Below are 16,515 nucleotides of genomic sequence, written 5' to 3' on the forward strand. Positions count from 1 at the left end.
CTTATTTTGTCTTATATTTTTAGATGCAGTTCTCCATTGTAGCACACTAATTCACCTGATAACTCCTTTTCTTTAAAAAAAAATCTTCAGTATAACGTTATATGAAAACACTGCAATAGGTGGCAGGGGATAGTGTTTTCATAATTCAGCTACATGTGAATCCTTCAGTTACAGTATATTTTTGTACTAGCATTGTTTAATAATAAATTTTTGGTTCTGAAGAACCTAGGGGCAGGGCAGGAATAAAGACGCAGATGTAGAGAATGGACTTGAGGACATGGGGAGGGGGAAGGGTAAGCTGGGACAAAGTGAGAGAGTGGCATGGACATATATACACTACCAAATGTAAAACAGATAGCTAGTGGGAAGCAGCCGCATAGCATAGGGAGATCAGCTCGGTGCTTTGTGACCACCTAGAGGGGTGGGATAGGGAGGGTGGGAGGGAGACACAAGAGGGAGGAGATATAGGGATATATGTATATGTAGCTGATTCACTTTGTTATAAAGCAGAAACTAACACACCATTGTAGAGCAATTATACTCCAATAAAGATGTTAAAAAATAATATTTTTGCATTCATCATTCTTGTGTGCCAAGCACAGTACCACACACCTAGCAGTCTATCAGTAAGTAGCAATTGCCACTATTAAGAATAATGCCAGTATGACCTTTAGATCATGTATATAGATGTATCATGTATAGAGATGTTAGATTGATCTAGACATCCATCAGTGTTAGATGGAGTGGTAGGGTAACAGAAAGCCTACATCTCTAATGACATGAAACTGATATCATTTATATTCATTCAATTCAACAAATATTTATTAAATCTTATCCGTGTGTGATCAGTACTGTTGCTATCATCTATGTGGGCAAAGACAGAAAAAATAGATGAAAGACTCAATTCTTGCCCTGAAGAAGGTCATCACAGTCGGGGCTCAAGACTCCATGAACAATTTTCTCCCAATTATATATTGTGTGTCATTATTAGTCTCTGCATTGTGTAGTATACATAGTTAAAAATTGTAAGAGATTAGAGGAAGGAAACTTCAGTGTAAGTTAGAATCATTTCAGGTGGCCTTGTGATGGAGGTGGGACCTGAATCAGACATTGAAAAATTGGTTAATGTTTAGAAGTGCGGGTGAGAGGAGATTTCGTATGTGAGCAATAGCATGAACAAAGACTCAGAAGCAAGAAGAATCTTTGGAGTGTTCAGAGGATGGTGAGTCTTCCTGGGTCAGCTCATAGTTCGTGATGGGGAGCTTTGGGAGACTGTGTTGGATGCATAACATGAGGTCATAGAGGGCAAGGAGTAAAACAGTAGTGAGCTACTAAAGATTTCTAAATGAAGATGCATGCAGCTCCTCACAAAAGGCTAACGTGAGGGCCAGAGACTAGGCAAGAAGTCAGAGTCTAAGAAATATACAAGCACAAAAGAATAAGGCCAAGCAATGGGACAGCTAACAGGAAGCCTGGGTGGCAAGAAAGTCTTGAAACTTTCTTGCAAGAAAGTCATCAAAGTCTTGAAACTTGAGATATGTCTGTCCTAGCAGGAACCCCTGTAGTCTTCCTTTGGGAGCAGGAATTATTCCAGGGTCCTAAGTGGGTGTGAGTGAATCTTCTAATGGAAATACGAATCAGTTAACCCAAATGGAGTGGCAGAGATTTGGACAAATCCTGATATGATCAAAGTGGAGCTTCAGAAAAATGAACTTGTCACTGTTATGAAGAATGAATTAATAAAGGGTGAATCCAGGTTTAGATGGGACAGTTGGTAAATAATTGTAACAAATAAGGAGTAAACTGGTAGGAGCTTAGGCAAGGATTATAATTGTGGACATTGAGAGAAGTGATACCCATGAAAAGTAACTCAGGGTAGAAATGTGTCAGTGAAAGGTGGCACTGAGATTTCAAACCTGAGTGAAGAGGCAATAGTAGTAGCATGGACCAGAAGTACAAGCCTTAGGAAAGAAAGTTATACACGAACACGTCAGTATTTCCTGACCCAGTAGAGCTCGGCTGGAAAAAACATTCACAGACATGGCCAGTGGCCAGCATACAGAATAATTGGGACCTCCACTCTAATCTCATGGAGACCTTTGAGTGAGGTTTATTTTCCCTTTAACTTCTGACCACATCAGGGTTTTAGAGTAACTCTTGACAGATATGTTTACTTAAGGGATTTTCAATGAGTAGGGCACTGCTTATTGTTTAAATATGGTAGAAATATGCTGAAACTTTGGCAGGTAAAACACCTGGGCATATGGGACTGGAAATCAGTGTTTCAGTATATAAGTAGGTTACCCCTAGGTAATGCATTTGGTGAAATGTTTTCTCCAAATTAGAGCTTTCTTTTTGTTAATTAGATATCATCTTCCCATGAGGTCATGTCACTAAGACAGATAAAATGGATGGTAACAGTTACTGCTCAGAATGAATTAAAATAACAACATTCAGTTTGAAAAAAAAAAAGGTCTAAGGAGATGTTTAACAGTAAGAACCAATTATTTAACGTCTGTTTTTATTTATTTATTTATCTGACATCTACTCTGTCAGAAACTCTTAAGTGCTTTATAGCCATGATTCGATTTCATTAGCAAATAATCCCATGAAATACGTACTTTTATTATCCTCATTTTCCAGGTAAGGAAACTGTGACCAGAGAGGTTAAATTGCCTCAGATTATGCAAAGTTAATTAGGGATCCAGCTAGAATTCCCCATCAGGTCTAGTGTGACTCTGAAGCCCTATCCTTAACTGCTACACTATGCTTGTCTCTTCTGGCTTGAGCAAGCAAACGAGGTAATTGTGAATTTCACTAAGCCTTTAGCATATACCCTCCAAAGATGTGGTGTCTGTCATGTGTGAAGAAATAATGATTCAATTATAAACTATGCCACTGAATGTTTAGCAGCCTATTTTCTCACATTTCTGGCAATGGAGGTCTTCATGTATTGAACCAGACTCAATGCAGTAAGAATTTAAATTTCTAGGAGCTGCATATAAACACATTATAAACTTTTGTTGCCTTCAGGGCTTTATTGTGACCCAGATGCTCTATGAACAGCTTAAACTTAGGTTGGGAATGTGGAAAATTATTTTACAATTGCAATTGTTTTAGGAAAAAGCCAGGTATTAGCGCACACATACACACACACACACACACACACACACACACACACCACAATCTGAGATGCCAAACACTATTTAAATTTTTTTCAATTAAAACACAAAGTGTACCTGTGAAAAAATCCTCTATACACTGAATAAAAATTTTAAATAAATATATGGCATAGGTATTCATATATGAACATGTTGTATGCATCTATTTCTATGTGTTTCTATCCTAGACACACAATGCATGCTAAAGAGCTTAAAGTTTACTTCCTTCTTCACCTGTAAAACTAACAGAGAATTGTTTGTTTGTTCTTCTCACAGCTGAATTTTTATTCCTCCTATGGGGTGTTTATCTCTGCTACGCGGTGCGAACGGTCCCATCAGCTTTTCACGAGCCGCGCTATATGGCTGTTGCAGTTCACAATGAGCTCATTATCTCCGCTATATTCCATACAATTAGGCAAGTGATCTGCAGAGCCACTCAACAACTGTTTTATTTTTCTGATGTGTTGCAGTTTAATTTAATAGCAAAATTGGATAAGATGCATAACAGAAAGATGTAGGACGGATAGTGTTTTATAACTTGACTAATTTCTTTGTCACAGAAATGGCAAATGAATCGTTTTGTTTTTTTTTTAAACTCTGCTGTTCTTAGTTCCTTCTGATGAGTTGTTTATTGCCTTCATTTATTTGGAAGGGTAACTCAGTGTTATTGTATTGTGTTAAACCACTTATGGGGATGTCATTAGGTATATTGTTTATGATACATAATACTGTTTGTTCTGAAAATATAAAGCAATACATGCATACATTATAAAATAGATACAGGTAAATTGTCTATGTTTTCATTCATGTTTATTATGCTGGTTTATACTTTCAAAATTTTAACACTCAGATAACTTACGTATGTGAAATCTGTTGAATTCAGAACCAAAAAACCACTCCAAGTTGATGACTGGATTTTTGTGTGCAGTGGGGTTCTTTCATCATTACGCTGTAGTGATGACTTTCTGTGGTAAGAAAATATGGCCTGGCCCTCCGTTTCTTATTATTCCATGTATCTCCATAACCAATGAGTACAAAGGAGGAAGAAAGGGGCTTATGATAAGTGAACAAAATGAAATATGTATGACTTACCTCAACAAGAACAACAACCAAACAACAGCAACCAAAAAGGAATCCTATAGCCTGAAAAGCAACAAAAAGATGCCATTTAATTGTTCGACATATATTAAAAGTTAGGACACACTTAAGAATGTAATTAGAAATTTTGAATATTAGTCTTGGCCCGCAGTGGAAAGATAGAGATTAATAATAGGGTGAAAAGGTGTGGATCTGCGGAAGTTTTGCAGGATGTTTATCACCTCTCACTTTAGTCAATAATCATAAAATGACATCTTGCACTTCTAGGAATAGATGATGCCAAAGAACATTTGGGGCTCAGGCATAATCTACACTTTTTAAACTCTTAAAGTAAGAGAAAGAGGTATTCATGATCTGACAACCCTGGAAATTCCATCAGAGACGGCCAGGAATCAAGGGAATTTGCCCCCTTGCTTTGTCTTGCCCTCTCTCAAGAGAGAGAAAAGAGAGAAAGAGTAGAAGAGGGAGGACAGATGAGACGCAGAATATGAAATCATAAAGAAGCAAAGAAAAGGATGCTTTCTCTAGTTCCACTCAGACTAGAGCTCAAGGATATGAGTGAGGATGCCCTGGTCTAAAATGCCGTGAGCACCAGAGGGCACTTTGTCATGGTGCCAGAGCTCCAGAGCCTTCACATGTCTTCCAACCCCTCTCCCCAAAAAAGCTGCATCATTTTGTTGTTTGTTTTCAGAATATCAAACATATATGTTTCAAGATCTAACAAACATGCTTATCTAGAACCATAGATAAGTTAAATGTTATATTAACAAACCAACTAGAGAGTTATAAGCATGTAAGAAGGCTTATCACATGGACTTCCCTGGTTGTCCAGTGGTTAAGACTCCACGCTCCCAATGCAGGGGGCCCGGGATTCGACCCCTGGTCAAGGAACTAAGATCCCACATGCTGCACAGCGCAGCCAATAAATAAATAAATAAAACAGTGGCTATGTAAATCAGCCATATTCAGTAAAAAATAAAAATTGAAAAAAAGAGGCTTATCACAGACGAGTTTAAATGTCTTCTACTGTCAGAATGTAACTGTCATGCAGAGTTTCCCACTTGTGCCCTAAAATTAACTGTTATGTTTCTTAGAACCAAATTAATTGCCCAAGAAATTAAATCTGTTCAACACAGTTGCCAAAATTGATCTATATCTTTTCAACCTGTTCAATTTTACTCTGTTCAATTTCCATCATTTAATGTGTTTTTTCAATAGATTTTCAACTCTCAGCTGGCCCAAGTCCTTTCAGAAGTAGGCAAGGTAAATGATTTTTAAATGAACTTTAAAAAAATTCTTAATAGTAAGGCAATAGATGGTTATTTCAAAAAAAATCATAAAATGATAAAGAGAAAATAAACTCCCTAATCCAACCACCCAAAGACAAGCACTATTAACATATTAGTAAATCACTGTTAGATGTTTTTATATGCATGTGTATTTATGACACATCACATTTGATAGCTCCCTTGTAGGAATGTCACAGTGACGCTAGCATACCGAGAAGTCCTGCTGTACAGATAAACTGTTTAACTTTGTTTAACCAGCATTTTCCAAATGTAATGGACCATTGAATCCCCCCAACCCTTACATCTGATAACAGCAGCCACGCTTCAGAAAACACTGTTTTATCACTGAACGAGGGTGATAGGAAATATGTTAAATACTTGTTGAAAATAGCTTTCTTACTTTGCTTAGGTCTTCCCTGTAGAGTCCCAAACAACCCAGCCAGAAGAATCATATGACCCATGACTGGGTTCACGTAGACACAAGCTGATTGAATGGTTCATGGTGAACCTAGTAGGTTTGGTATTGAGCAGACATAGCATACTCTTCTTCCAGACAACTCTTTAATCCCCTATCAGTTTTGAACAGGGAGGACTTCAAATGGTAGCAGAGGGACCAGCCTTGGTATCTTTTGGTATCTTCTTAGGCAAGGCTAAGCAAACCTGAACGGGAAGCTCTGCATTTCAAGTTCCAAATTTGACTTACCTTTCTACATAGACCAGACTCGATAAGATGGTGGCACATGGGCTCCAAAGAATCGTAGCTACTCTCGTGAATGTTTAATTTGTATGGCCATAAGGGACCAGTGATGGAATTATAGTTTAACACATTAAATCTACAGAACACTGATTTTAGGGGGATGAGCCAGGAGCAAGTAAAACGCAGTGATAATTAAAGAAATCAAGTATGCACAACTTCTTATTTACATGTGGACTGAGTTCATATATGCTGTGGTTCCAGCATTAATAAAGTTCAAGGATAAAAAGCAATAACATAAAAATTTAAATCAGCTGGATCCATCTTGGCAATTTTTTCCTAGAATGAAATAATATTAAATAAGGCATCCAACATCAGCAAAGATATTCTCTATCAATAGGATATATATGTTCTTCTTGTCTGCTTAAAATATAAAATCATGTATACATATATGTATGTATTCATATTTATACATACACATATATAAATTAAAAACTATGACTACATATTATGTACAGATTTACCTTCTTTCTTACCAAATTGTCAGACTGAACAAAAATAACCTAAAAGGGTTAAGTCTAGAAGGATAAATGATGAGAAGGCATTTCTCTCAGCCTGTTCTAACCCTTTACTTATTTTTAGTACTAAGCATAAAGCAAACCTTTGGGAAAGTGCAAGGCTTTTAAAAAGTTTGCCTTTATTCTTAGCCTCAATTTTCAAATATTTCGATGCGCCTGATTTTTGGACCGATTTTTTAAGTTGAAATACTATTTTTTAAAATGAAGCTTTAATACTATTTCAAAACCCAGTTGTTCTTAAGGTATTTCTAATCAAAACTGCAACCTAAAAAAATCTGGCAGTAATTAAAAGCTGATTAAGGACAATCGATGTTAGCATATCTCAAAATTATTTTTTGGAAGATTCACTGTTTTAATTCAAAATATATGTACCCATTCTTTTTTCCAGATATTGTCAGGCTAGTTTCAAGTTTACCTGTGTTGGCATTTGAGATGGGAATTCCCAGTACATAAGGCTGCTTTTTGACTGTAAATCCTTCTCCTTTGTTGTAACTGTCTGCTCCAGTACTGGCAGGGGCCCCAGCAGATTGGGATTGTATTATTTTCAGGGGTACATTTTCTACTGCTTCTGTGCCTCAATATTCTGTCTCAGAGACTATAACTTTTTATTGAGTAAGATGATCCTATTTTAATGCTTAAAAAAAAATCTTACTTGACCCAGCACAGACTGTATAGTCAAAAGTATCCCGTCCCTGAACAAAGTGAATATTCAGTCACATTCAAAGCAGGTATGAAGACACTTTTCTCACAAAGGAGCTAGAAAAGATGTTAATTCAGAAAATCCCTTTTAGTTGACTGTGAAGTATCATGGCCATTCTGCACTTCTGTGTATAAGTCTATGTTTTTTATATCTCCAGACACAGGGGAAAAAACTCTGTCTCCATTTTGATGACTCCTGAGCTTCCATTTTAGCTTGATTTTTTGGGGGGAGGGAGGGATGGAAGTGAAAATTTGGAAGAAATATCCTTGATGGAAATTTTGTTTTAAATATTAATAATATTAATTTACTTAGTAAATTTGTCATGAATATGGTATAATGCAGAAATAAAATTAGTCTCTTCTCTTTTTAGATTCATATATATTTATTTCACGATTATATCATAAGCATTTTCTTAGGATATGAGCTTTTCAAATTTGATGATGTATATCATTGAAACAAAATGCTAATTCTCTAATTCCAAAAGCACTAAAATCTCATATTTAGCTTTTATGGATAAACAATAGATGGGAAAACATTAGAAGAAGAATATGAGTGCAAAATGACCTTAATAAAAGCAATATCTGGTTTCTGCATATAGATGAGTCCTTAACACATGAGTTTTAGTTTGTACATGTACCTACTGATTTGTGAAAACATTCCCAAATTACCAGATCAGATATTAATAATGAATTTTTCCTATACATGTTACTTGAAGGGCCATCCTGGAACACAAGTTTATAAATTCCTCAATAAGATAAGATTTTAAATATTATATTTTAAATTATTTTAAAATAATTTGATGCTCTATAAAAACTAAGGTTTGTATTTTAAAAGATGCACTTTGTATGTCAACTATATTTCAATTTTTAGAAACAATTTTAAAAAGATGCACGTTACAAACCATTAGTACATACATTTTATCCATTACATTGCTTATCATTTAAACTTCTGGGATCATTCACTAAAACAGATATTTACCCATTTTTTTCCTTAGTTCTAATTAATATTTTTAAGTGAAGAATATTATGATCAAGAGTTATTTGGATGTGTCTTATAACCTAAATTTGCCTGAAACAATCATTTTTTAACCTACTCTTCTTTTGAATTCACATGTGTTCACTGCTTTTGCTTTGCACATTCAACTTACCTACAAAATAATAATCCAAGGAAGTGTTTAGCACATTATATATGTATGTGTTATCTTTCTTACTATTGATAATTTTAAGAACTAAAGGGTTCATATCTTATGCATCTAATTAGGGTTACTTAGACCCTTATTCTTCTGTGATGAAAATATATGTCATAGAAATAACAGTATGACTTCTTGCTTGCTTGCTTTCTTTTACTAATACATTGAGGAAAAGAGTTTCCAAGTATCCTAGTGTTTTAAGTAGAGATCTTGTTGGGTTGCTAATGTGGTGAATTCTCATTTCAGATTTGTTCTTGCCTCAAGACTTCAGTCTGATTGGATGTTGATGCTGTATTTTGCACATACTCATTTGACTGTGACAGTGACCATTGGGTTGCTTTTGATTCCAAAGGTATTCCTCCAACATTACTTTTCTCTTGCAAGATAGTTGTTTTAAATGAGCGTGGAATTGTTTCTCCTTTAAAAAATATCTGGCAATATAGGCAAAGGGAGGTGTGAAGATTTGCTTGACACGCTACAATGTTTTTAAAACTCCCTCCTCAGGAATCTAGGTGTCTCTTTTCTTTGGGCATTTATTAAACATCTCACACAATTTTTAACTGCCTTAGTTTGTACAAAACCCATCATCCGTTTTAGTCCTTTTCCAAATACTTTGATATCTATTCATGTTTTAATTATTAGGGGTTCAAGGTGGCCTTTCATTGTAGCTGTAACCTCAAGCTCATTTTTAAAGAGAATTATCCTAGTCTAAGAATCCTCTTGTTTGGATTCATATTCAGGGAAGTACTGTGTTTTAAACATTCAGAGAATTTTTGTGTAAATAGAAATAATTATAATGTTGTATAAAAAGAGTCTTGCTTAACAATGATGGATTCTGACAAAGACTTATCTACACAGCATTCTGACGTGGAGGGAAACGGGCCAGGACTCAGAATACAGGGATTCTGAACTCATACCCCACCCCAAGTTAGCTGTGTAATGTAACGTTAGGCAAGACTTTTCATCTCTCTGAGTCTGTTTCCTCATCTATGACATGATAGCAGTGAGGCTGCTTGGAATAAAACAAAATGATATCCGAGTTTTGGAAAAAAGATACTATACAAATTATCATTATTTTCCTCTTTTACATGTAGAAAAACAAAATATTAGAACAAAATATTATGTGTAGAAAAACAAAAATTATCATTGTTTTTTCCCCTTTTACACGTAGGAAAACAAAATACATCTTTATCAGTGTCGTACAATGTAACGTTAGCACAGCTGAAACCAGAATTGTGATTTCACTCTAGGCTTCCTTTACCTCACCTCTCACAGTTAACCAAAACATTGAACTTCAGCCTGATTGAAAAGGTCAAACAATTGTAAACACAGCAAAATGCCTATTTTCTTCCTTACTTGAATTACACCAGATAGCCATAATTTTCATGGATGTGTCTGTTCCTGCAATCTATCTTAACCATCCTTATACTGTACGTAATATGACTACATTTTTATTAGATGGGTGTATACTCAGACTATTTATTCATTCAAAAAATTGTTATTGAGCTCCAGAGACAATTGAAAACATATGTTTACACAAAAATTTGTTCTTGATGTCTATTACCTTGGTAGTGATGGCATCACGGGTGTTTGCATATGTCCAAACTCATCAAATTGTACACATTTAATATGTGCAGTTCTCTGCATATCAATTATACCTCAACAAAGCTGGCTTAAATTTTTTTTTTAATTTGTACATGAATGTTCATAGCAGCATTATCCATAATAGCCAAAAAATGGAAACAACCCAAATGTCCATCAATTGATAATGTATAAACAAAATGTGGTATACCCACAAACTGAAATGCTATTCATCGATAAAAAGGAATAAAGCGTTGATACATGCTACAACTTGTACAAACCTTGAAAACCTTATGCCAAGGAAGCCAGATAAAAAAGGCCACATATTATATGATTCCATTTATGTGAAATGTCTGGAATAGACAGCTCTAAAGAGACAGAAAGTGGGTTAGTGGTGCTGTGGGCTGGGGAAAAAGGGGTATGGAAGTGACTGCTTCCTGGGTTCAAGGTTTCTTTTGGGGATGATGAAAATATTCTGGAATTAGATGGTGGTGATGATTGTGCAACCTCATGAATATACTAAAAAACACTGATTTGTATAGTTAAAAATTGAGAATTTTATGGTATGTGAATTATATTTCAATAAATTAAAACATTATTGAGGAGCTTTACTAAGCACTGTTCTATATCCTAGAATAAGAGTAGTGAACAGATATAAATCTGTGCTCTCATGGTGCTTATATTCTGGTGGAAGAGAGGAGGAAACAGAAAAGATAAACAAAATAAATATTTAAAATAGTATTTCAGATAGGGATAAGCATTAAGGAAAAATCATAAAGCAGGAAATGGACAATATCTGACAAATAACTGTCTCTTAAACTCACGATAATCTCTAAGACTTTGCTCAAGAAAAATAATTTCATTCTTATGGGCTTCCCTGGTGGCACAGTGGTTGAGAGTCTGCCTGCCGATGCAGGGGACATGGATTCGTGCCCCAGTCTGGGAAGATCCCACATGCCGTGGAGCGGCTGGGCCCGTGAGCCATGGCCGCTGAGCCTGCGAGTCCGGAGCCTGTGCTCCGCAGCGGGAGAGGCCACAACAGTGAGAGGCCCGCGTACCGCAAAAAAAAAAAAAAGAAAGAAAAAAATAATTTCATTCTTATAAATAACCTCCAGTAGCATGTGAGATTTTGGAGGACCAGGACTCTATTTTCGTCACCCTTATGGCCTTAAGTTTATGGCACATGTGGCTCCCACAAACATAAATAGAAGAGTGAGGGGAAAGTTCATCAGTTCCTGTGGTTTCTCAGCCGGTCCCAAATACAAAAGATTCATTATTACTTAAATAGAGAACTACCATCTCACATGTTATCTCCAATTTGTGTTCACCTGCCTAGCTGAATATTTTAACAATAGTTGACATTAAAATATCTCTGTGTCTCTGTATCAAAGGGCAACCTGTTCTGTTTTTTTCTTTTATTATATTTTGTTTTTTTAAGTATCAAATGTCTTTACAGACAATGCCTAATAGTATAGAGGGTAAAAGATTTGTCAAGAATCACACAAATTAAGTGGAAGGACCCCTGTCACATGTATATTTTGGAAGTCTAATCTATTACATTTGGATTACTGCTACATTTCTTATCATGAGATTAGCTACTTTTTTTTTAACACTAGGTCCTTGTTGGTTATCTATTTTAAATATAGCAGTGTGTACCTGTGAATCCCAAACTCCCAGTCTATCCCTCCCTCCCACCCTTCCCCTCGGTAACCATAAGTTCAATCTCTAAGTCTGTGAGTCTGTTTCCGTTTTGTAAATAAGTTCATTTGTGTCATTTTTTTTTAATTCCACATATAAGCGACATCATATGGTATTGGTCTTTTTCTGTCTGACTTGCTTCACTTAGTGTGATAATCTCTAGGTCCATCCATGTTGCTGCAAATGGCATTATTTCATTCTCTTTAATGGCTGAGTAATATTCCATAGTATACATGTACTACATCTTCTTTATCCACTCATCTGTTGATGGACATTTAGGTTGTTTCCATGTCTTGGCGATCGTAAACAGTGCTGCAATGAACATTGGGGTGTATGTATCCTTTTGAACATGTTTTTCTCCGGATATATGCCCAGGAGTGGGACTGCTATTTTTAGTTTTTTAAAACCTGTTCATTATTTAAAGAAATATTTTACCTGATGACAAGCTAGGAGAAGAGAACCCAAGTTCTCTCAGTTTTCATAGGACAATCACCTGGTTTATATGTTGTGTAAAATGTGGGTGGATGCTTTTGATTTTTCCTGCTCTCCATCATTTACCCAATTCATTCTTCCTCACTTTTCCACTTGAAGAAGAGTAGAGATAGCAAGAGTACATGAAACTGAAAAATAGCAAAAGACTACATGAAGATAATGAAAATATATCAAAATGCAATGAAGGAGGAACTTGAGAATAATGATGAGCTTAAGAAAAAAAATCTATAATTTCAGTGAATCTTTGAATTTTAAACTCAGATACCATCCAGCGCAAGCCCTTTAGGCTGAGAGGACACTGTGCTCCCGAGAGGTTCCATGGCCTGGTTAAGATCCCAGACAACAGAGTCGAGGCTGGAATTCAGACCTCCTGTGCCCTGAGTTTTGAAAGTCGTGTTTTTGAAGCTCTGTGTGACAGACTGAAAGTCATATTCCTGTGATCAGTCCAGTTGTGCCCATAGATGAAATACAGCCTCCTCTGTGTAGAGTGAAATGACATGATACACACCACCTGTCAAAAAAATTCCCATTCAGCCGCCAGTGGGCCCAAATTGCTACTCTTGGAGTACAGTGTACTAAGCGCGCCCTGAGAGAGCGTTCCTTTGGATTCTTCTACTTATTTGCATGTTCAAAATGCAAATACCGTTGAAGAGGAATAATGTGAGTTAACCCTTGGAACCTGGAAAAAAGACAAGAATGGAAATAGGAGTCAAAGAGGGAACCAAGTGCTAATGTTGCCTCACTGAGTGCTCTAGCATGTAAGGTGGGAAACAAAGCACACATATGGCAGCAAATATTTTGTAAAGAGTTCAGTGAATGAATTCATCTAAGCTGAAGAAATGATGTAACACTAGAACCTTCAGAAAATTATTATGTTGTGTCCTACAGTGGACTAATGTCTACAGCTCATATTGAATTTCTATTGCAGTTTTCACATTCAAGCAATAACCCACGAGACGACATTGCTACAGAAGCGTACGAAGATGAGTTAGACATGGGCCGATCTGGATCCTACCTGAACAGCAGTATCAATTCAGCCTGGAGTGAGCACAGCTTGGATCCAGAAGACATTCGGGTAATACCAGTATTTCTTCTTTTCTGTTTTAGATTAGACCCATTCATACAGGCTCGCACGTGTGGGTCGATGTGCATGTGTGCTTCTTTGTGTTAGAGAGCATGTGTGTTTGTGTAAGAACTGAAGGCATCACATGCAGTTAACCCAGTTCTAAAACATAGAATCCCAGTATAAGTTAGGCCACACAGGCCAGTCTTGATAGTCTTAACTGACTTATTGGACACCATGATGATGAACTGGTTGTACATGTCCCATGATGACGGTTTATGAGATCTTGCTGATGGGAAACTAGGATAGATCTGTGAGCAGAGAGTGTGAATTATTTAAGATAATCTGTGACAATATATCAGCATTTGGAGGAAGAAGATGCTTTTGTATTTGATGGTCTGTTGTACACTAATTTAACATTAGGTGTAATTTTATCAGTGGCTACATGATGCTTCCCATATTGTTCAGGGATATGGTTTCTCAGTAGACAACAGGCTGTGTTTTGTCATGGTCCAGGCTCAGCCTGGTCCACGCAATTCACAAGTTCAAAGTGCCTGTTGCATGAAGCAAGTGCAGAATGCAGGAGTTCACGTCTTAAAGTTCAAACGCTGTGTGAAACAAGATACAGAGGAATCAGAAAGTGAGAGTGAGGGGAAAGTTGATGAGCAGAGATGTTAGGAAGAGCTCCGTTCATTGACTTCACATTACAGTTAGTGATATGAGCCGGCCCAAACGCTGAATTCCGCACCTCTTTGAATCTGCTCTTGTTATGTATGGCAGGACGAGCTGAAGAAACTCTACGCCCAGTTGGAAATCTATAAGAGGAAGAAGATGATCACAAATAATCCCCACCTCCAGAAAAAGCGGTGCTCGAAGAAGGGCTTAGGCCGTTCCATCATGAGGCGGATCACCGAGATCCCGGAGACGGTCAGCCGTCAGTGCTCCAAGGAGGACAAGGACGCGTTGGACCACGGCGCGGCCAAGGGCGCCGTCCCGGGCAGGAAGAACCCACAGGAGGCTGCGGGCGGCGCCGGGAAGCCCAAGGAGGAGTCCCTGCGGAACCGAGTCTTCTCGCTCAAGAAATCGCACAGCACGTACGAGCACGTGCGGGAGCAGCCGGGCAGCCCAGGCAGCCCGCCCGCCCCGAGCCGGGAAGAGGAGGCGGCGGCCACGGACGACTCTGCGCTGGGGTCCCCGGCGGGAACGAACCGACCGCGAGCCCTGCAAGACGACAGCCAGGCCGTGTCCACCGAGTCCGTGCCTCTGGTGTGTAAGTCGGCCAGCGCCCACAACCTCAGCTCGGAGAAGAAGCCCGGGCCGCCCCGCACATCCGTGTTACAGAAGTCCCTCAGCGTCATCGCCAGTGCCAAAGAGAAGACGCTCGGATTGGCCGGGAAAACCCAGGCGTCCGGCGTGGAGGAACGGGCCAAAGCCCAGAAAGCTCTGCCGAGAGAGAAAGAGACAAACAGAAAATACTCAAATTCAGATAACGCAGAGACTCAAGACTCTGCCCCCCCAAACTCCAATCATTCAGAGGAGCCAAGAAAACCTCCGAAATCTGGGATCATGAGACAGCAAAGGGCCAACCCCCCCACTGCCAGTTCCGACCTGAGTCCAGGCGCCCCCCAGATGAAGGACAGCTTTGACATAGGGGAGGTGTGCCCCTGGGAGATCTACGACCTGACCCCCGGTCCTGTGCCTTCAGAATCAAAAGTTCAAAAGCACGTATCGATTGCGGCTTCTGAAATGGAGAAAACCCCAATTTTTTCCTTAAAGGGGAAATCTCATCCCAAGCCTAAGGCAGCTGAACTGTGTCAGCAGTCCAATCCGAAGAGCATAGACAAAGCTGAGGTGTGCCCTTGGGAGAGCCAAGTTCAGCCCCTCTTTGAAGATGAGAAGTGTGTGATTTCCAAGACTCAGGTTCCCCCAGGAAGAGCTCAAGGGGAGAATGGCGGCCAGCACCCTGCAGCCAGTGTGTGTGCTGGGCAGTGTGAAGAACTGCCTCCCAAAGCCGTAGCATCAGAAGTGGAGAATGAAAACCTCAACCAACTAGGAGGCCAGGAGAAAAAGACATCTTCCTCTGAGCAAAATGTGCCTGACTCATATAACTCAAGTAATAACTTTCAGCAACCCTTAGCATCACGAGCTGAGGTATGTCCCTGGGAGTTTGAGACCCCAGATCAACCGAATGCTGAAAGAAGTGTAGCTTTCCCTGCCTCTTCTGCTTCAAGTGCAAATAAGGTAGCAGGGCCTCGGAAATAAGAGGTCTGGGATCATTTTAAAGTGTAGCATCCCCAGAAAGAAAAGGAGAAGGAAGAAACGCTGAATTCGCTATAAGACAGAAGATACAGGATCACAAATTCCCAAGGAGTATTGGTCAGTCGAGGGAAATGTGAAAGGGAGGGGTGGAAGAACACATAGGAGGCCAGGGCAACGTCGTAATGGAGAAGTTAGACTGGCCAGGAAAGTCTTGCCCCAGGGAACACTGGGAGAATCCTTACACTTCAGCATATGTTTGGGGGAAGTAGCCCTCAATGTCTGCCCCTGATCAATACTTACCCTTGGGACTTGGAAGATCCCAAGCAAGGCAAACCAGAAGACACAGAAGAGGGACGAGATTTTGCAAAGGACAGGAAGGTATTGACGTATGTGACCGAAATTCTAAGTAGCTGACTAAAAAGAACTTACTTTACCTATTTAACCTTGATAGCACTGCTAACTTAATGCATCCAAAAATACCTTTTATATTAATGATTGCTTTCATTTTCTTATAAATGTCTGTTTCAGTACATTGTTGTGTCTCATTCCAGCATTCCAGATTGTATAATTTTTGCAAATAACTTTGATATTATGTGACACAACACATTTATGCAATCTGCAGCTACTCAATTGTTATTGCAACTTCCAGAATACCTGCTATCTATCAACTTTAGTTGATTCTTGAAGTACAGTACGCTTTCTCTGGCTTGGGA

General features: G+C 38.5%; 1 protein-coding gene across 1 annotated transcript in view; it reads left to right on the forward strand.

Annotated features, from left to right (window-relative positions):
- The window catches only part of GPR158 (G protein-coupled receptor 158), a gene marked incomplete at both ends in the record, with an annotated part of 321,322 nt that extends 305,517 nt beyond the window's left edge, over positions 1–15,805 (forward strand). The window contains 4 exons of the mRNA XM_082648327.1: positions 3,438–3,576; positions 8,956–9,061; positions 13,409–13,555; positions 14,324–15,805. Of these exons, the coding sequence (XP_082504453.1) occupies positions 3,438–3,576; positions 8,956–9,061; positions 13,409–13,555; positions 14,324–15,805 (1,874 nt within the window). The remainder of the gene's footprint in view (positions 1–3,437; positions 3,577–8,955; positions 9,062–13,408; positions 13,556–14,323) is intronic.
- Positions 15,806–16,515: the final 710 nt, after the last annotated feature.

The sequence above is a fragment of the Grampus griseus genome (genome assembly GCF_964374135.1).
Source record: "Grampus griseus genome assembly, chromosome: 2".
NCBI lineage: Eukaryota > Metazoa > Chordata > Mammalia > Artiodactyla > Delphinidae > Grampus > Grampus griseus.